At 43.8% G+C, this 21,077-nt stretch overlaps 1 protein-coding gene across 1 annotated transcript in view; it reads right to left on the bottom strand.

Annotated features, from left to right (window-relative positions):
• Positions 1 to 21,077, bottom strand: part of Niban1 (niban apoptosis regulator 1) — a 152,511-nt gene that overhangs the window by 72,046 nt on the left and 59,388 nt on the right. Inside the window, exons 2-4 of the mRNA XM_051147560.1 lie at positions 11,561 to 11,691; positions 6,003 to 6,134; positions 2,736 to 2,850 (exon numbers count right to left, since the gene is read on the bottom strand). Of these exons, the coding sequence (XP_051003517.1) occupies positions 2,736 to 2,850; positions 6,003 to 6,134; positions 11,561 to 11,691 (378 nt within the window). The remainder of the gene's footprint in view (positions 1 to 2,735; positions 2,851 to 6,002; positions 6,135 to 11,560; positions 11,692 to 21,077) is intronic.

Genomic DNA, 21,077 nt, shown 5'->3' with positions numbered 1-21,077 from the left:
GCACCCCCTGGGGAGGAAGGGTGGGTAGATGAGCCCTGCTTCTTGATTCTTAAGGGTACACCCTTCCCTGAACAGTGGCTCCCAGAGGATGGAGACCACTTCTGACATATCTGTGTATCCGCAGCCCACAGCAGAGCTGTAGAGCCTAGAAGACATTCTACTGCATTGGGTTGAATGAGCCGGTCTGCTCTGTTGGTCTGGAAAAATTTAGAAGCCCCGAAAAAACAAGTCTTGGAAGTTGCAGGTCTAGTTCAATGATAGAGTAGTTGCCCAATATCTGGGCTCAATTCTACACACACACACACACACACACACACACACACACACACACACACACACACACACACACTAAAGTGGTTAACTATTTCTTCAAAATCAATTGTTAGAAATTCGTGTGAAACCATGTCTGTCTTGGAAGCCATACCGCCATACCCCAGGCCATGCATGGTGTTGCACGCCTTTAATCCCAGCCCTTGGGAGGCAGAGGCAGGCGGATCTCTGTGAGTTCGAGGCCAGCCTGGACTACAAAGTGAGTCCAGGACAGTCAGGACTACACACAGAGAAACCCTGTCTTGAAAAACAAAAAAAACAGAAAAACAAAAAAAGGAACTGCATCCTCCTCTTCCCCCCCTTCCTCCTTCATGCTATCTGAAAGGAGCCATAGCTCCAGCACCCATGTCGTTGTTAGAATGGTAGGTACTAATAAGTGCCCAAGCCTAGAAACGAAAGAGGAGAAAGGAAGAAGAGCCACGCTAACCCTGGGGCACACTCAAGTGTTTAAGTGTTTGTAAGAGGATAGTAACACCTGGCACATTTAACTTGAATTACATTGTGTTCAGCAAACCAGACTCCAACGCATGAAGTGCCAAATACATGACTCACCATAGTGAAGAGGGGGGACACTTTTGACCGATTACCCTGGCTGAACATTCCGCAAAGGACATATATAATTACCCATTAGGCTCCAGTGCTTTCCTCAACCGAAGTCAATCCCTTCCATTTTTAATGTGTTTAAATTTGCTCTTTTGGGTAGAAAGTAGCACTATGGGATAGGGCTGATTAGTGTGGCTTGTGAAGCAAAGTCTTCGTGCCCTTTCCAAGACGCCCCGATTTTATACAAACAACAGAAAGTAACACTGTCTCTCTATACTCAAAAGCTTCAACAGTCCCCACAAAATTCAAAACTAGCCTCTAGTTACCACTCAATAAACCTCCCATAACAATTTTCTAGATTCCATCCATCTCCGTTTTTTTCCTGAGTTGAAATGCACAAATGGTCTACTGTGGAATATTCTATATTTAAAACTCAGCAGGCCGCAACATACAATAAAAATAGTCATGGAAATGCTGTGTGTGTGAAGCCCTGGGCTATCTCGGCGTGAGTCACACAGGCCTTGTGCCTCTCATTCTTTCTGATATGATCTCATCAATAAATCCATAAGAGCATTGTCTGTTCTGGCAGATTACATTGCGAAGTTCTGGAAAGACTCTCCAATGTCAACACACTGGTATTCCTATTTTCAGCTGCAGGTACACAGCCAACATGGCAGATCGGTAGATGTTGGAAGAAAATATCATGTATAATACTAATTACTAGGCACATAAAACATTGCTTTAGCCTGAATTATTTAGTAATAATTTGATAATCTAGGTTTATGGTCCATGTACTATCTATAATTGTATTATTAAAGCATCACACTAAGCAATCTACACCAGAATAACAACCGATAGAATGATTATATAGTTCTCCATAAATTCTAATGAAATGATGGTGCCCATTAATAAGATCCAAGGCTGTCTTCAAGAAGGCAGGTGATGAATGTCTGCTGTGATTTACCACCACGGAGGGAGTTATTACATTACGCACAGTTCATGAATTTCTATGAAATGCCCTATTTAGCCTATATAGCACCCATCATCTTCTCTACATAAAAATAAGTAAAATGAATAGGAACCATCGAATTTTAAAGCTGGCAAGATTCTTCCAAATTTTTCAAGTTCAAAGCTCCATTTTAAAGCAGAAGAAACAGAAACCATAAATGCTCAGAGCCCGCTACCCTGAAAGCATTCCCTACGTGGCACAGTGGGGAGCTGCAGCCCCCAGCTCTCAGGCCAATGCTCTCAGCAGCAGCGCTCCGCGTTATTTATAGACTGGTGAACAGAGGTAATGCTTTCTTTTACTCAGTAGCTATGAGTCCCTGTAACCTTTATTGTATGTATTTAGATGATGATCTCTAACAAATCAAGAGCTGCTTACTGAGAAATGAAACCGTACATGTCACACGGGATGCCTAACCCTGTTCATTTCTGCTGTCTTGAGTGTCATTATTAAAGTCTACGGCGTAGCCCTGAAGCTCCAAGACACCTGACCAAGAACACACACTCCATGTGCCAGGAACACAGCAGCTGCCTGTGTGACTGAGTGGATGGGAAGTAACAGAAACAGTATAATGTGGACTCAGAGTAAAGTAATTCCAGTTTCTAGCTGATGGTGGAGTGTCAGGATTCAGCACCGGGTTTTCTCCACCCTGGCATTACTGGCACCTTAGACCACTCATCTCTCATAGTCGTGGTCACGCTGTGTATTACGGGTTGTTTAACAGCATTGTCTACAGCAAACATCTTCCAAGTCTTCAGCTACCGCTAACTGGCCCCGGAAGGGGACCATTCTCCCTCATTGAGGACTGCTGGTCTAGCTATACAAAGTAACTTTAGAAAAAGACAGAGCGACTCACCAGTGGGGTCTGGGAAATGCTTATCAGATAAGAGGCTATATTCCTCTTCTGAGGTTAACACCTTGCCACCCGCTGGAAGAATCCTGCTTTTAGGAACAGCTCCTCTCTGATAGGCCTGAGAAGGAAAGGCAGGAATGAATGATTTCCCCCAATATATATTTTTGGAAAATGTTAGAAATATTTAAAAAACAAACAAGTCCAGACACATATACCCAGTGTCATCACCACGCTATGTCATTTATTTATTTACTTTTTTTTCTCCTTTTGTTCTTTTGGTTTTCATTCTTGCTGCTTACAAAGTGGTATGTTTTTACTTCTGTTTGATGGTCATTCCCAGCATGGGAAACCAAAGCCTCTAATCTCAGGGAGATTCCCAGGAGGTGTGTTCTTAAACAGAAAGACAGAATATCAGTAGCATCTAATGGTCCATTTCAGATGCTGATGTCTCTGCCTCATCCTGATAACCAAAAGCTTGGCAATCTCTCTCTCTCTCTCTCCCTCTCTCTCTCTCTCTCTCTCTCTCTCTCTCTCTCTCTCTCTCTCTCTCTCTCTCTCTCCACACCACCACACACACACACACACACACACACACACACACACACACACGGGGGGGGGGGGGGGGCGCGGTAGGGGGAGAAAGAGAGAGAGGGAGAGGAGAGAGAGACACACTGCACAAAGTACTCAGCTGGTGTAGGCATATGATGCTGAGCCAAACTGTGGAACGTGTAACTACAATGATAGTTACTATGGAGTTTCAGAAAAAACACAAAAAATCTTGCCATAATAAAATGTGCAATCATTGCCCTGAAATGTGACTGGATTTTCTACAGTGGAGTCATCAGAATAGAAGTGCAGTTTTATGACATCAGAGGACATTCTGGCTGGTAGATAAGACATTCTGCTGTCTGAGAAACCCGAATGACATCCAGTGCCCCACTAAGTGCCTGTGCGGACACGCCCCAGGGACAAACAAGTGAGCCGCAGCGCAAACGTGTGCATTCGATGGGTGTCCAATGGACAAGCTGAGTGTCAAGACAAATTATTGAAAGTGGCAACTTGGGGGCAAGTTGAGAATTGAAACCAAGAAACTGTGGGACCCAAACTCTGAAGTGTGCCTTTGGGAATAACTAAAATAACATTGATCTGGGCAACAAACTCAAAATAGCAATAACACAGTCTCCATCTGTAAGACAGTGCCCGGAGAGGCCCAAGCAAAACAGGCACTCAGAGTGCTAGGAACCGTCTTAACACTAGGATCAGCTGCTTAAATGCACTGGCACCCGGAGCATAGCAGGACAACCTATCTTCATGTGATGTTGAGATAGTGTGAAGTGTTGTGATTCAGACAGGACTCAACTGTGAACTTTGTTTGGGGTCCTAATAAGCGTCTATGCACATCCTGTCATTTGATCTTCAAACAGCACCACGGCATTATCTCCATTTTACAAGTGAGAACCTAAAACTCACTGAGGTCAATTAAAGTGCAATGACCCAGCGGTGAGGGACAGACTCCAGACGCATCCTTGTATCTGTCAAGTCCTCAGGAAACGTGAGGGAATTTGGGATGGACTATGAAATGAGAACACTCTGATGTCCCTGTGCTCAATACCAGTTGTTGGACTTTTAATAAAATAACAAGGCATTTATAAACAGTTAATATCTAACTCTTACATGTGATTTAAAAAAAAAAACTTCGATAAATTAAGAAAAAGAACCTTTCTATAATGTCAAACAATGACCATAAACTACATAGACTTTTCATTTCAATACCCAGGTGGCTGTTAGAAATATTTAACCATTATCAAACTTATTCATCCTATCTTTATAACTTAAATAAATTAGTTGAAAATAATGAGCAAAGGAAAGAAAGAACAAATTTCTAATTAAGGGAGAGCATCTTTAAAGGTAAAATAAAAAATGAAGGAAAATCATCAAAATTTAATTCACAAAGAAATTTAATTTACTGTCAAATGTAGTGAAAAAAAAACTCAATAAATCTAATAACAAGCTCTCCCAGTTCATTAATAGCAATCATATCAACAATTGCTCTGTTCTGGACTAAACCATGGGCCGGCCGGATGCTCGGATACTCAGGGCTTCAACGCACTTATTTCCTTCACTCTGAGGAGTTACACTTGCCAGCCTGAAGAAGAGAAAACTGAGACTAGAGGGGACACATAAGGTAGCTAACAGAACTGTCAAAGATGTAATTCAAAGCCCGTAATGTTACTGAGATGCTCCAGCTCTCCTCAGCCTTGTAAGGGGGCATTGCAGCACATCTATGAAACATCTATGATAATTTGTTGCCGTTGTTCAACTGAGTGTGGACTAAGGGTGGAATGAAATTCTAATATGGTAAGCATTTCCAAGGGTACTTGAGAACGCATCCGGATGAGAAATGCGTATGGTATGAGGTCACAAGGGTCGCCTGGGACCATTTGAGTCATTCCACAGTTCAGCTGAGACCTGGAGACAGGTAAGTCCTTCTAATTACTTCTAATTAGTGACACAACTTGACTGAACCTTAGCTTTCCAAATTCACTGCCCGGGTGTCCTTTCTGCTCTAGCTGAACGCAGCCTCTACAGAGGGAAGAAAGCAGAAACAGTAAAACCTGAAGGCCTCTAGGTATAGATGCTTTAAGCACCCAAACTCACTTTTTTTTTCACTTGGTGAAGACAAGACAATCAGGAAAAAGTCTAACTAAATAAAAATCCCTAAGTCTAGGTGGAATGACGCGTTCAGAGTGCTCTAAGTTTATAGAAAACCCTGCAAACGCAGCTGCTGTCATACTGACAACAACTACTCAGCCATGCCTCACATGTGACACTTAAGAGCAGAGGAAGAGCGGCAAGCCAGTGGCTGCCAGGAGCCTTGGGAATGAATGAATGATGACTGAAAAAGCCCTACACTGGACACCTAGGCCCACACTCATCTTCTGTCACTGTCGCCAAGCCTGTCTTCTCCCTAGACTGCAGCGTGTACTTAGTCAGCTACTGCCCATTCTGATCAATGTAAGACATGGACAATCAACACAGCCAATGTTTTAAGAGTACCACAAGAGCCAGGCAGTGGTGACGCACACCTTTAATCCCAGCACTTGGGAGGCAGAGGCAGGTGGATCTCTATGAGTTCGAGGGCAGCCTGGTCTACAAAGAGAGTTCCAGGACAGCGAGGGCTGTTACACAGAGAAACCCTGTCTTGAAAAAAACAAAACAAAAGCAAAAAAGAATACTACAAGAACTGGTGCTAACAGGAGCATATCTTACCTCTTTGTTCTCATAGCTTTCCACAGCAAAATCATTTTTAACCACAACGTATCTGTCCTTCCATTTCCTGATGTCTTCAGCAAACTGTGAGAGCTCGGCTTCATACAACACGGTTCCTGGTTCCAGCGGGGGCTTAAAGAAGATGAATATGATTAACTGTCACAACAAGAGATAATATGCCTTAATACCACTACACTATTCATGTATAATTTAGGAAATTATGGTGTGATCAATCCTGGGGAAACCGTTGCTTTCTCCTGGCTACCACGAATGTCCCTTCCTATTCCTTCAAAGAAAATGGAGACATTTGTTGCATGGTATTTTCCTGATTTTCAATTCCTCTATATAGATTAGGAAGGGAGCATATGGTAGAAGGTATTGGAGAAATATCGTTGGCATGCACGTAGCACTTAATACATCCTTGATCAACTGCAGGCAAGAATGAGTGAGGCAGTGTAATGCGCTCACATTAGGGTATCTACCACAGCTCACTGACATGCCCCAAGTATCAGCCAGCTGCTTTCCCATGGTCATACCTAGTTTCATTTCTGTTATTATGATAAAAATATCTTGACTTCCAAAAGCAACTTTGAGAGGGGCTGTTTGGCTTATAACTCCAGGCCACAGTCCATCATTTCAAAGAACTCTAGCAGCTAGTCATGTCAAATCCAGTCCACTAAGACAATCTCCCCAGACAAAATGTGGTGGTTTGGATGAGAATGACCCCATGGGCTCACATGTTTATATACTTGGTTCCATGTTGGTTGAACTGTCTGGGAAGGATTGGGAGGTGTGGCCTTGTTGGAGGAAGTGTGTGGCTTTGAGGTGTGTTGGAGGGGGCAAGCTTTGAGGTTTCAGAAGGTGTGCACCATTCTAAGTCTCTCTTTCTCTATCTGTGGTTGTATCTCAAGATGGGAGCTCTCAGCTCCACTCTCCCGCCATGCCCATGTGCCTGCTGCCATACTTCCTGCCATGGTGATCATGGACAACAGTACCCTGGAACTGTACACCCCAAATAAACTCTTTCTTCTATAAGTTGCTTTGGTCAGGGTGTCATATTGTAACAATAAGAAAGTACCTAAGACACATGTCCACAGGATAACTTGATGTGGATAATTCCTCATTAAGACTCTCTTCCCAGGTTATTCTGGATTGTATCAAATTGACAGTGTTGCCTTTAGTCCCAGCACTTGGAAGGCAGAGGCAGGTGCATCTTTGTGAGTTCCAGGCCATCCAGGGCTACACAGAGACATACTGACTCAAACTACAGCAACAACTACTACTACTGCTGCTGCTGGTAATAATAATAATAATAATAATAATAATAATAATAATAATAATAATAATAATAATAATAATAATAATAAAACAGTTCAAAGCAGCCACCTATTCATCATACATTTTCACACACAGTAGGGATCCAGGCTGTGAACACTTTGCCCACCTTCCTGCTTTTTGTTTTGTTTTGGTTGTGGTTTTGGTTTTTTGAGACAGGGTTCCTTTGTGTAGCCTTGGCTGTCCTGGAACTCACTCTGTAGAGCAGGCTGGCCTCTAACTCACAGAGATCACTTGCCTCTGCCTCCCGGGCACTAGGATTAAAGGTGTGCGCCACCACTGCCAGACTTCATCGTCCTGCTTTTTAGAAGTGCAAATTTTGGTTGAAGGAGAAGGCAAGCTAGCAACCATCAGCTCTATCTCTTATATTCATGAGCCTCTCTCACTAACCTTGATGTGTGTGGTGGAGGAATTTCTATTAGGTTCCTCATTAGATCTTTATTGAGTTTTTGGAATAAAGAGAACACTCATCCTGCTTTGCGGTACAATTTCCATATTATTGGAATATATAAGAATGTGCTACTTGCCTTACATGTCACTGACATTACGTTAATTTCTCCCTTTTAAATAAACATGCTTTGCCTTCAAAACTTATCACTTTAAAGCAAACAGTTAGATGTATAATACAGAAGAGACAGGCCTATTTCTTTTAAGACTCATCTAAAGGATGAGATAAATTCCATTCCAAATTCCAGGCCTTAAAGACTGTCCTGACAGATAATAAGAAATCCTTCTATCTTGCCTCATTAAAAGATAAAAAGGACCTCACTCATCTCTTTAAATGCGGCTGAAAGCAACTTTGTAGTTCTTCTGTGCAGCTTTTCTCAAACTCAGGTCACTTAATCAGAATTGTGGTTTGTTGACAGGCTTACCGTGTCTGGGTTCGGGAAAGAGAATTTGGGTTGGTTTTGCTTAAGGTAGAAGTCTGTTGCCCAGGCTGGTCCAGCGTGTGGGAGCAAGTGGTCTTGGTCCTCACTTCACTATCTACCCAGGGCTGAGGCTATGACCACATCCCACCATACATGGTTGGAACTTGCATTCTTTTCTTTTCTCTCTTTAAGTTTATTTGTGTATTTTATGTGTATAAGTGTATTCCCTGTGTGTATATATATGCACCACATGTGTGTGTGTGGTGCCCACAAAGGACAGAAGAGGTCATTAGGTCACTGGGAACTTGAGATCTGAAGTTCTGGATTTTTGTGAGCCACCATTTGGTTCTAGGACCCAAACTTAAGACCTCTGTGAGAGCAGCAGGTGCTCTTAACTGCTGAGCATCTCTCTAGCTCCAAACCTTACATCCTTAATATGCTCCCTAAATTCTGAGACTATTTTGTGGGATCCCTATGCTGCTAAATTCCCTGGCCAACTCAGACTGTCAACTGTAGCTGGCCCATTTATCACTCATTCCTTCCTTTCCTGACTCACTTCTCCTACTCCTCGGGGTGTTTCTTCCTAGTGTTTTTTCTGGACTCTCTCTCCTCCTTAGGATCTGAAAATGCTGCTGAGGCTGAGGCTTCTCCACTCTGTCTTTGCCCTCCTCCCATCGGACCGCATGTTCCTCGCCAGGATTAGCGAACAGGCAGAACAATCTGTCTACGGGGCGCCAGGCAGAAAACCAGCCCCGGGCAAAATAGCCACAGACAACGGGAAAAAGCAGAGGCACCACCACCAGGAGGCACCAGCTACCACCAGCAGCACCACCCACCAGCATCAGCACCACCACCACCAGCAGCACCACCACCAGCAGGACCACACCAGCATCACCAGCACCAGCAGCAGCCCAGCACCACCACCACCAGCAGCACCACCACGCAGCTCCCCACGAGCACCAGCAGCACGACCACCAGCAGCAGGACCACGAGCAGCACCACCACCAGCAGCACCACCACCAGCAGCAGGACCACGAGCACCACCACCAGCAGCACCACCTCAGCAGCACCACCACACCACCACCAGCACCAGCAGCAGACGACCCACCATCAGCACCACCCGCACCAGCAGCACCACCACCACCCACCAGCGCACCACCACCATCATCACCACCACCATCATCATCACCACCACCACCACCACCATCATCATCACCACCACTATCACCACCACCACCATCATCACACCACCACCATCATCACCACCACCACCATCATCACCACCACCACCACCACCATCATCATCACCACACCACCACCAGCAGTGCATACCACCACCATCATCACCTACCACCACCATCATCACCACCAGCCTCACCATCATCAGCAGCACCACCACCACCACCATCATCACCACCAACACCATCATCACACCACCACCATCAGCAGCACCACCACCATCATCACCACCACCATCATCACCACCACCATCATCATCACCACCATCCTCACCATCACCATCATCACCACCACCACCATCATCATCACCACCACCATCATCATCACCACCACCATCATCACCACCACCATCATCATCACCACCATCCTCACCATCACCATCATCACCACCACCACCATCATCATCACCACCACCATCATCACCACCATCACCACCATCCTCACCATCACCATCATCATTACCACCACCGTCATCACCACCACCATTTTCATATCACCAACATCATCACCACCACTATCACCACCACCACCACCATCATCATCATCACCACCATCATCACCACTATCATCTCAGACTAGAGAACTGGCTCAGTGATTAAGAGTGCTTGCTGCTCTTGCAGAGGATCCAAATTCAGTTCCCAGCACCCCCATCAGGTGGCTCAAAGCCACCTGTAAGTCCAGCCCTAGGGAAGCTAACATCATTTCTGAACTCCCTAAGCACTTATGCATATTAGTGCACACACACACACACAAACACACACACACACACACACACACACACACACACACACACACACACTGACCACCAACCCTTTCCTTTCCTCATGGTCTAGTCCAAAAAGCCCATTAAAAATTTTTTTTAAAGAACAACAGCAGACTAAACAGAACTCTGTGTCAGTCTGTATTTGGTGCCCTGTCATGGAACTTCCCATCCCACTTAAAATCAAGCCCTTACAGGGTTCCTACAGCTTCTAGTCCCTACCTGTGTCCCTGGAGCTGCTGCCTACCACTCTCTATCACTCGCAGAGCTCCGGCAATCTGGTAGAGTTTTTTTTTGGGGGGGGGGCTCAGGCCTAAAGGGACTTTGCACTTCCTGCTCCATCTTCTCGGGATACTTTTTTTTTCTGTTCATTTTTTTATTTAATTAATTTATTCAGATTACACCTCAATTGTTATCTCATCCCTTGTATCCTCCCATTCCTCCCTCCCTCCCATTTTCCCCTTATTCCCCTCCCCTATGTCAGTGGCCTAGGGGGGAACTCCTCCCCCACTATATGGTCATAGGCTATCAAGTCTCATCTTGGTAGCCTGCTTATTCTTTCTTTGAGTGACACCAGGCCTCCCCACCAAGGGGGAAGTGGTCAAATATGGGGCACCAGAGTTTGTGTCAGAGTCAGTTGCCTCTCTCTACTCAAGTGTGGAGAATGTCCTATCCATAGGCTAGATCTGAGGAGGGGTTTGCTGTTTACTGCATGTACTGTCCATGGTTGGTGCAGTAGTTTGAGCAGAATCCCTGGGCCCAGTTCTGTCTTGGGACACTTCTTTCCACAGCTGTTCTTCGCCACTTGTTCCTATTCCATCGTCAGATGCGATGCCATCTCTACGAGGGCTTCCTTCCCAGTCAGCTTCCCCCAAACAAGACTCTGGCTCAGTTTTCTCTGTAGCTTTGTCATTATCTTGCTATTGGTTTCTTCCACTGTTTACTGTCTGTCTCCCACATTTGAACATACAGTCTAGGAAGGGAGGGAGTTTTGAAACGCACATACCAGATCAAAGACAACTCAGGGGAAATCGTGTTTGATCGTTGACCAAAACAAACCTGATTGTGAGGTGGTTTTTTTTTTTAGACTGAACTTCACAACAGCAAGCTAGATTTCCTGGTATCAAAATATCAGTGACAAAAAACACATAGTGAGATTTGAACTCTTCTAGGTTTCTTTTCATCATACAATCAACAAGAAATCACATATATTCTCACTTTAAGGCAGCTTTTTTTTTAAAGCATGAGATGATTTTAGTATAGCTTTTTAAAACTGCATTCAAACTATTGAAATATTAGCATTTATAACCCCTTCTCCAGTGAGGGAAAGCTCTAAATTAAATGTCCATGGTTACCTTGGTCTTCAGAAGTTGTGACGTCAAATCTCTTTGCTGTTCCACCTCGCTGCGCACATGATTGCAGAAAGCCACAGAATATTGGCGGATGTAGTAGGGACTGAAGTTTTTGATAGAAACCTCAGTTTTCCCTGGAAAAATATGAAAATAAGAATTTTGAAATGAAGGACGCCTTACGGAATAGACACCAAATTACTTTGAACATCCCCCCCCCCCATTCGCAGACCCCACTGCTGACCAGGGGTTGTTAGCAGCCTGCACTCTCTAGAAATAATGCGCCTGCCTCAAACCCTCTCTCACCACATCAGGACAGCATCACTCTGAAGAGCTCAGGGTCCCCAGGTAGTCAGTATTAAGAGGAGTCTTTTTTTAGTGTACATTTTACTCACTACTATGACTGTAACGTCAGCTTGGCTTGCCCCCTATCCACTCTAGCTTGTTATCTATTCTCCTACATGTCAGTAGTCTTGGAGTCCACCCCTCCAAACTCTGTATGCACATCTCTCATTTGTCTTCAAGGCCTGGAAGCTGAACCTCTAGTCTTTCGCCTCCGCGGTCTTGGATAGAAACACAATACTGAGGTGGGAGGACGGCTCACTTGGTAAAGTGTTGGTGATGCAAGCACAGAGAGCTGAGATTAGACCCCCAATATCCATGCAAAACTCCTGGTCCTGGGAGGGTGGAGACAGGGGGATCTTGGGTATTGCCAGCGGGAAGGCTAGCTAAATTAATGAGATTCAGGTTCAGTGAGAGACCCTGCCTTAAGTGAGAGCAACGGAGAAAGTCACTTGACATCAACCTCTGGCCTACACACACACACACACACACACACACACACACACACACACACACACACACACAAATACACAGAGTGGGGGTGGGGATAGGGAGGGACTGACTTAGTAGTCTAGAGACCTGGACTGTGGGCCCCTCTAACTGTGAGACAGAAACCACCCATCTAATGACTGCCAACTCCCTCCAATCTCCTGGCCCTGATTGTGAAGGGAGGTAGATTTAGAGCCATGACATTCTCTGATTTTAGCTTACACTCGTGTGATCTTGAAGGTACAACTACATCGCCACACTGACCAGCAGTGACATTTTGGTCTCTTGGTAGAGAGGTAAATCTTGCTGTCAATCATGTAGGACCTGGAGCTGGAGAAAGGGGAAAGACTCATTTGCCTTTCCGGGCCCTGCTTAGACAGGAGAATGGAGAGCGAGTGGGCTCTGAACCAGACTGGAAAGCCTCTCAGCAGTTGCATCCTTGTTCCCAAGTGTATCAGTAAATGTCCATTTTCCCATCTATTCTGACCAGCAGTTACAGCATAGAATAGGTGGGACAGGAGCTTGAGGAAACATAAACCACGGATAACATTCCAAAATATTTCTAAATACTTCCAGAGAAGCCTGGCTAAACTTTTATTTTGCAAATCTGATTTTTTTTTTCTTTTGAGACAGGGTTTCTCTGTGTAACAGCTCTAGCTTTCCTGGAACTCGCTCTGTAGATCAGGCTAGCCTCGAACTCACAGAGATCCACCTGCCTCTGTCTCCCAAGTGCTGGGATTAAAGGCATGCACCACCACCACGCGATTGAATCTGATGTTTTGGTTGACAGAGAAATGTTAAAATATAGCTTACCGGCAAGACCCTCATCAGGCTATTATGTATGTAAAAATTTCAGAAACGAATGAAGAATTTGATCCAGGTATATGGAGATGTTCGGTAGAATGCCTGTTTCTACACCTATGAAATCACAGCCAAACATCCATGCATACCAATACCCTCTACAGGCAACACGCCTACTTTAGCGTGGGCATTTTTCAGTCTTATAATGTGTATGAGAAAGGGGAGGTCTTTTGTATTCCCTTAATAAAATGACATTTATGGGTTATATTTATGGGCTTTAGTAATTATTACTTGTAAGGTCCTTTGAGACCCACTAATAACAGATTCCGTAGAAATGCAAATGAAAGCCCCTATAATTTGAATCAAGCATGCTTTTACTTGCTCCCCGAGTTTATGGCATTACAATTAATCAGCATTTGCATAATACTTTAATATACTCTGGCTTTATAAGTATCTAATTGGTTATTATTTTATTAGCTTTTATTACAACACAAAGGCAGTAATCCTATATCCTTGTCTATAATTTTCTTACATAGGAGTGGGACATCTTTGAGAATTCCCACAGTGAGAGTCTTACTTTATAGAAACATGTAAACGATGCGCAAACTTTGCCCTTTGCTTCCAGGTAAGTGCTGTTCGGTCGGTCTGAAGAGTACCACGCTAATTATTGGTACTGATTTTGGTTTTCTTAGAAGCACTAGAGTGAAATGAAAGGAGGTAGCCATGCTTTTATGATGATTTCTGTGACGCTACCAAACCCAATTTTCTATTACCTCATCAAGCCTCTTGCAAGTGTGCCCTGCTTCTACCCAGGTGCCTCAATGCCACCCCTCCCGGGGTATGAGAAAAATGGTTCTGAAATTTGAATATCCACACGTGGCACCATCAACACACCACTGACAAGTGACTCTTACAAAGAAAAGATTGCAGACCTTTTGCATTCACCTAATGACTGGTTCAAATGTAAGTAAAACGGCATCAAAAGATCCAAGAAGAAAAAAAACCAAAACTGGTCTAAAATGCATCCAGACATTAGATTAAACCTGTCTGGACCTACATAAGGGAGCACCCAATGTAAAGACTTTGAGGCTAAAAAAAAAAAAAAAAAAAAAAGAGTCTTGTCTGGCTGGGGTTGGGACAACACACCAGTGCCGTAGGACAGTGACCAGCTGCATGGGGTGGGTGCTGGGAGCTGCACTCAGGTCCTCCGAACAGCAGTGAGTACTCTTAACTGCTGAGCCCCTTTGCACTATTTCTTAAACCCATGCCCTTTTTTCCCCACTTCAAGCCCCATATCATCTGTTGAGCCTTTGTTAACTCTCAACATCATAAGAATCTCTTAATTTGCTCCATGCAGGCAGCACAGCTCTCTCTGCTCTAAAATTTGTAACCAAAACATGTAAAGCAGAAGAGGGGAATGCTCGCCCGAGTCACAGATCTCTGAGAAGACCTCAGAAGCAAAGCCAACACTCCACTCATGGAATAGCAGCAGATTCTAAGAAGGGCTAGAGTCTAGGATAAGAGGACAGAACAGGAGAGGCCATGACAACCAGCCACTGGGACCCATTCAAGATAAAGTTGCCTCAAGCTGCAAAAGACCAGATGCTAACTGGGGGGAGGGGCAATCTACCCAGCAGAACAGAGTCCTGGCACCAAGACTCCGGGAACATTCTTTTGAATGCTGTAAGGCACAGACCTCATTAGTTTTAGAAGTCACAGATCTCTGGGTCCTGGCCTGCCAAGTTCCAGTGACAGGGAGCTGTCAGATCATGTCACTTCTTGTGTGACATCCCTCAACAGTTCTCCAATGCCTGTAACTCCTCAACCTGCCACCAAAGGAACCTGACCCCACCTGCCTTCTATCAGACCACCTCCACTCAACCCAAACCTTGCCAGGTGCATATCCAGGCCTTATCTAACCCTTTCTCTCCATAAGTGTTTCATCAGTCATTTCACACTCTTTGTGCCCAGAGACCAATGCCAACCCAAAGGGATCCTTTTCAGATCTGACCAGCTGGAAACAATCTCACCAACGTTCGCATTCTCCCAAACTGTGCGCCACTTTTGCTACAACTGTTTAAATATGGCTTCTCTCTCCTCCAAGGGTATACTGTGTTTGCACACTCAACAAATATTTGGTGAATGGATGGGACAACAGCTGAGTAAATACTCAAGACTAAAGAAAGTATCAAAGCATAATAATAATGACCCATGTCATCATTACAAGGAGGAGGGTTTAGGGCTCAATGACGGTATATTCTGTCATATAAGACAAGCCCCAACTTTAACTTTTCCAGTTAAAATATAGTTTGGAGTATGCTCACCATATAAGACTGCCCCTCTTCCAATGCACACCCTGTGCAGCAGAATCAGGCTGCAAACTCTATATTTTAACTGGAAAAGTTAAAGTTGTGGGTCATCTTATATGCCAAGAAATACGGTACTTATTATTAAGGTTTATACCATAAAGCCCAATGCATATTTGTTTACAGAAATCAGACTCTTATGGGCTAATCCCTCTTAGTTTTAAGTCAGTTTTGCCCATGAAAATATCTGAAATTATTAGCAAGTCCTGGCTTGTTTGACTTGATCTGTTTATAAAGATGGCAAATGTGTGACAGTCTGGCTGAAGTTTATGTAAAGCCCAAAGAGCCTGAATTTTCAGTGCCCACACCTGCAGTGGTCCACTCAAACCCATTTACCTGTTATTTGGTTCCTACTCTATCATGTTTCTTATGATATATTAGTCTTCACTGCCCATCATTCCCAGTGTGACTTCAGTAACTGAATACTCTTAAACCAGCAGTTCTCAGTCTGTGGGTCTTGACACCTTCGGAGGAGGGAGGGTTGAATGACCCTTTCACAGGGGTCACCTAAGACCATTGGAAAGATCAGATATTTATATTTCTATTCATAAAAGTAGCAAAAGTACAGTTATAAAGTACCATTGAAAATTATTTTATGGTTGTGGTCACCACAACATGATGAACTATATTAAAGAGTCACAGCATTAGGAAGGCTGAGAACCACTGCTCTAAAATCTAAAATCATTTCAAAAGATTTTTTCCTCTATTTCAACTCCTTTTAGAAAACTAGTTCATAAGGAAAAGATAGCCAGCTCGGTGGTGCACACCTGTAATCCCAGCACTCAGAAAGGCAGAGTTCGAGGCCAGCCTGGTCTACAAAGCAAGTCTAGAAAAGCCAAGGCTGCACAGAGAAACCCTATCTCAAAAAGCAAAACAAAAACAAGAACAATAAAAAACAAACAAACATATACGAGAAATTAAAACACCATTTTATGTCACAAGACACAAAACAATTCAAACACTATCGTTGTTTTATTCTTTTCCAGTTTTTATCCAATGTTATTTATTTAGCCCTTGATCTGTGCCTTTCCTGTGAAACAGAAAAAACAAAAACAAAAATCACTGTTTTGAAGATTTCTATTATGAAAGGTAAAAGTATAATATCAAAAAGGTTTTAATGAGATGGCCATTTCACAGGTACTGAGCTGAGTCACATGTGAGGAGAAAAGCCAGTGAGCTTTCCGTACCACTTCTTAAGACCTGCTGAGATTTCAGGTGAAGATTAACTTTGGAAAACAAGAAAAATGCCTCCAAAAAGTTCAATAATTTTAAGGTATAATATATGCCAATATGCATTTCTCCTGGGTGTCTAAAATTGTGGAGATTTATAAGCCCTCATGAATTATAGCACCAGCTATGATCTGGGGTTGCGAGGCCCCATTACTTCACACCTTAGGGTGGAAAACTGGAAATCCCAATTCACAATACAGAGGTGCAAAAATCTAATTACATACAATGATGCCCAAGGACTCTCTTTCTTCATGGAAATGCCTTAGAGAATGAGGATAAATTGGCTTCTCCATAATTGAACTAAAGAAAGAAAGGGAGGGAGGGAGGGAAGGCGGGAGGAGGGAGGAAGAGGGAGAGAGAAGGAGGGAGAGAGAGGGAGGGAGAGAGAGGGAGAGAGGTGGGGGAGAGAATAAGAACACATTTATTACTAGTGCTCCAGTGACAGGCTTTTAACAGACTCCACTAGGAAATGGCAGGATGATTCATGGGCAGCCTTGACTCTGCAGATTCTACAGGCTCCTTGCAAAAACTCCAGCATGAGTTAAAAGATGAGAGGTACATAAACCAACTTAAGTTCGCTGTGGTTTACTCTGGATGTTAATCCACAGAGAAATACACAAATATGTATGCTTCCAGGAGCCTACGTTAAGTATATTGAAGTCACCAGAAGCTGCTCAGGGCTCAGCACACATCTGGATAAAGCAGGCATATTAGGAATAAACAACACAACCCAGGTTCCTGGGTTTCCAAACTCGTACTCAAGAGGTCCAAAATGGTGAGGGCGGTTTGCAGTGAACTTGCCCTCAGACTATCAGAGACCCTGATGTTTCATAATCCCTGTCCACAGAGCAAGCCCCCACGTCTTATAACGTGACAACTGAGCTCAGCCCTTTAAAGCCGCGTAGACACTGTCTAAGGGGGCACCGGCCAGCTCCAGAGACAAAGACAGTGTTTCCTGCAAAGGGCCACAGTCACTCAAGTAAATGAAGGTTTCATCTGCGCCACATGTTTGCAAAACAGCCGGCTCGTGAGTTAATACAAATACATGAAGCAGGAGAAAACATAACAGAGTGGGTATTCTACCACTCTACGAGTTTCGATTACTAGCCCACTCTACAGAAAAATAAAAGCCCGACCTCGGCCAGCTTTCCCAGGTTAAAAAAGAATCTGGGGCAGATGTATAAAACTCAACCAGAAGCCTGGCCTGAGCTCTGGTTTGGTGGTGTTTGTCTTTTAGTGTGGTTTAAAAAGCCCACATGTTCTCTCTCTTTCTTTCTCTGTCTCTCTCTCTGTCTCTCTCTGTCTGTCTCTGTCTCTCTGTCTCTCTCTCTCTCTCTCTCTCTCTCTCTCTCTCTCTCTCTCTCTCTCTCTCACATACACACACACACACACACACCTTTTTTTTTTAGCCATACTTAGGTAGAGGTGATAATGTGGCCCCTGTTTTGTTTTGGTTTTTTTCCCCCCTCTTCATTTGGCTAAAGAGCCTAGAAACTTTCAAGCTCATTTTGCCATTTCCCACGGCTTGCTTGCTTCCAGTTGTCTCGTGACACATCTGATGAGAATAAATCTTATTTATTTGGCCACTTCTCTAAGTTGCCTAATGCTCTCCATGGAGCAAAAAAAGAATTTAAGCTGCTCTGACAGCTGACTTTCCAGACTTTACACGGGGAATAATGCTTTCGTCCGTCAGATACCTGAAGACAGCATATCACTGCGTCAGGATCACAGAGGATCTCGTGGTTGTTTGGGGCGGGGTGTCTAATCATAATTTTAAAGCTTTTTTCTATACATCTTTTATTATAGGCTTTCAAAGTATTCTGAAATCATTACAATATTCCTTGCAGACGAATGTAACGTACACATTGAAAGAAATCAGAGCCCGCTCAAAACAAATCGGAAGCCAAGCCTTGTGACTTCCCTGGCTTCCCGGAAGCCAAGCCTTGTGACTTCCCTGGCTTCCCCTTCAAGTGCATTAAGTTCTCTGATACCTCTTAAAGGCTTCTCATGCTCTTTTTCTTTTTTAACTGCGCTCTTCATTTTATTTCACTTTTCTTGTCTCCACAGACGTTTATCAGCTTAATATACTTTGTATTTTCGATCTCTTTTGTCTCTAGAGTCTATGCTGGGCTGGCAAGATAGCTATTTTTTTTTTTTTTCAAGACAGGGTTTCTCTGTGTAGCTTTGGCTGTCCTGGACTCGCTTTGTAGACCAGGCTGGCCTCGAACTCACAGAGATCCACCTGCTTCTGCCTCCCTCCCAAGTACTGGGGTTAAAGGTGCATGCCACCACGCCCGGCACAAAATAGCATATCAGGAAAAGGCACTTGTGCCGAAAGGCTGGGGACCTGCATTCAACCTGCAGAATCCGTGTAAAGGTGAACAGAGAGAACCGAGTCCACAAAGCTGTCCTCTGATCGCTACCTGTGCAGCATGCCATATGCAGGACCCCTCCAATGTGGAAAATACATTTTTATTTACTTATTTGAATAATTCATGTCACTGATGTGAAAAAAAATTTTATGGGTAAGTGCTTGGGGCCAATTATGTTTCTATTTGCTCATCTAGGATAAGGCTATCAATAAGGTAGTGGCAGTAACAAACTTTAGGAAAAACTTTGTAGAACATTCAGCATTTCTGTGGGCAGCGAATTTTTCAAACCATTTACAAGGCTGGTAGGGTACTCATTAATAAAAATTATTTTTGCATGCCTTAATTTGCAAAATTTGAGAGCTGCCAAAATGATTCAGACTCACTTGAATTTAGTAGGTGCCAAACCTCTGTATTCAGCTTGCTTTCTCTTTCTTTCTTTCTTTCTTTCTTCCTTCCTTCCTTCCTTTCTTTCCTTCTTTCTTCTTGGTTCTTCAAGACAGGGTTTCTCTGTGTATCCTTGGCTGTCCTGGACTTGCTTTGTAGACCAAGCTAGCCTCAAATTCAGAGCAATCCACCTGCCTCTGCCTCCTGGGCGCTGGGATTAAAAGTGTGCGCCACCGTGCCCGGCTTCAGCTTTCTTGATAACAACCCAAACATCATCCAAAATGGAATGTGCCTGATGACAGTCTAGTACACAGCTCAGCGAAGGAGTCAAACTTTATTTATTTATTTATTTATTTATTTATTTATTTATTTATTTATTTTGGAAACTCAATAGATGCCAGCTGGTCACATGGCTCAACTAATCAACACTATGCTTAAACTTCCCTGAGTGACACACAACTGAAAAGCAGAAAGAATGTATAAAGTGTGATGCTCTAAACACAGACAGGAATTGCTTAGAATCACACAAATTCCTAGAGTATCCCTAGTTAGATGGTACCAGGTTGTTCCAGATCGTCCCCCTTTTCTATGGAAATTGTAAATTAAGTTCACATGACAGTTAATCGCTATTCTGGGACCTCATGACACCAGCCCTACTTGGACTCCAGTCCTCACAGGTGAAATTTACAGCCCTCCAGGATGCAATGGATGACGGTAGTCTCAAACGCTCTCCTCTTTACAAGTAAAGAACTTGCCAGTCTTAAGGACATAGCACCTAGTCAGTAATAGAGCATTTGTGAGATTTGTAGGAAATCGGTACCAAGGTGTTAAGAGAATTTTCCTGTGTTAATCCAACATCAATTTTACGGAGGAACTCAAACATTTCTCTTTACTATGAAGGACTGTAAGCAGCCCTTGGTGATACGGAGAATGTGGCCAGGGAGCCTGGTGGAGCGATGTGCAGGCTAAGTTGTGTTAGCCTGACCCAGACAGTCCTATCCTAAGTGTGTCCGTCAGAGCATCTATGCTTGAGCTCTTCTCACGTGGCCAGGCAAGTTTCTCCTGCCTGCCTGCTCTGAGCTCGGACAGTAGTCCTTTCCAGCGTCTGGACTATTCCACAGTCTACAGCCCTTCGGTATTTGGACTGAAATCCCCTGTTAGCTCTCCTGAGTCTCTAGCTTGCCAACTGCAGACCTTGAAACTTGTCAGCCGCCACAGTGGCATGGGCCAATTTTTTATACTACATATATGTTCAGGCAGATACAACAGATTGAGGCACATTATTGAACCCCAAACAACCATCCATTTATCTCATTTAATAGGCATCACAAGGTTAGATCAATAACAAGTTAAAAGCAACGCAAATGTCAAGTGCCTCCACCTATAATTCTAAACCTTATCAGTTTAAAGAAAAAAACACTTTGTAAAACATGGCATCTATACTTAAAACATTTCATCAAATCATCTGTGAAAGAGAATTAAAGCATTTGGCTCAAGCCAGATGCAGTGGCGCAAGCCTGTGATTCCAGCACTTGGAGA

The sequence above is a fragment of the Acomys russatus genome, chromosome 6 (assembly GCF_903995435.1).
Source record: "Acomys russatus chromosome 6, mAcoRus1.1, whole genome shotgun sequence".
NCBI classification, from domain to species: Eukaryota; Metazoa; Chordata; class Mammalia; order Rodentia; family Muridae; genus Acomys; species Acomys russatus.
Note: the sequence above shows the minus strand (reverse complement) of the source record. Positions and strands in the feature narration are given on the sequence as shown.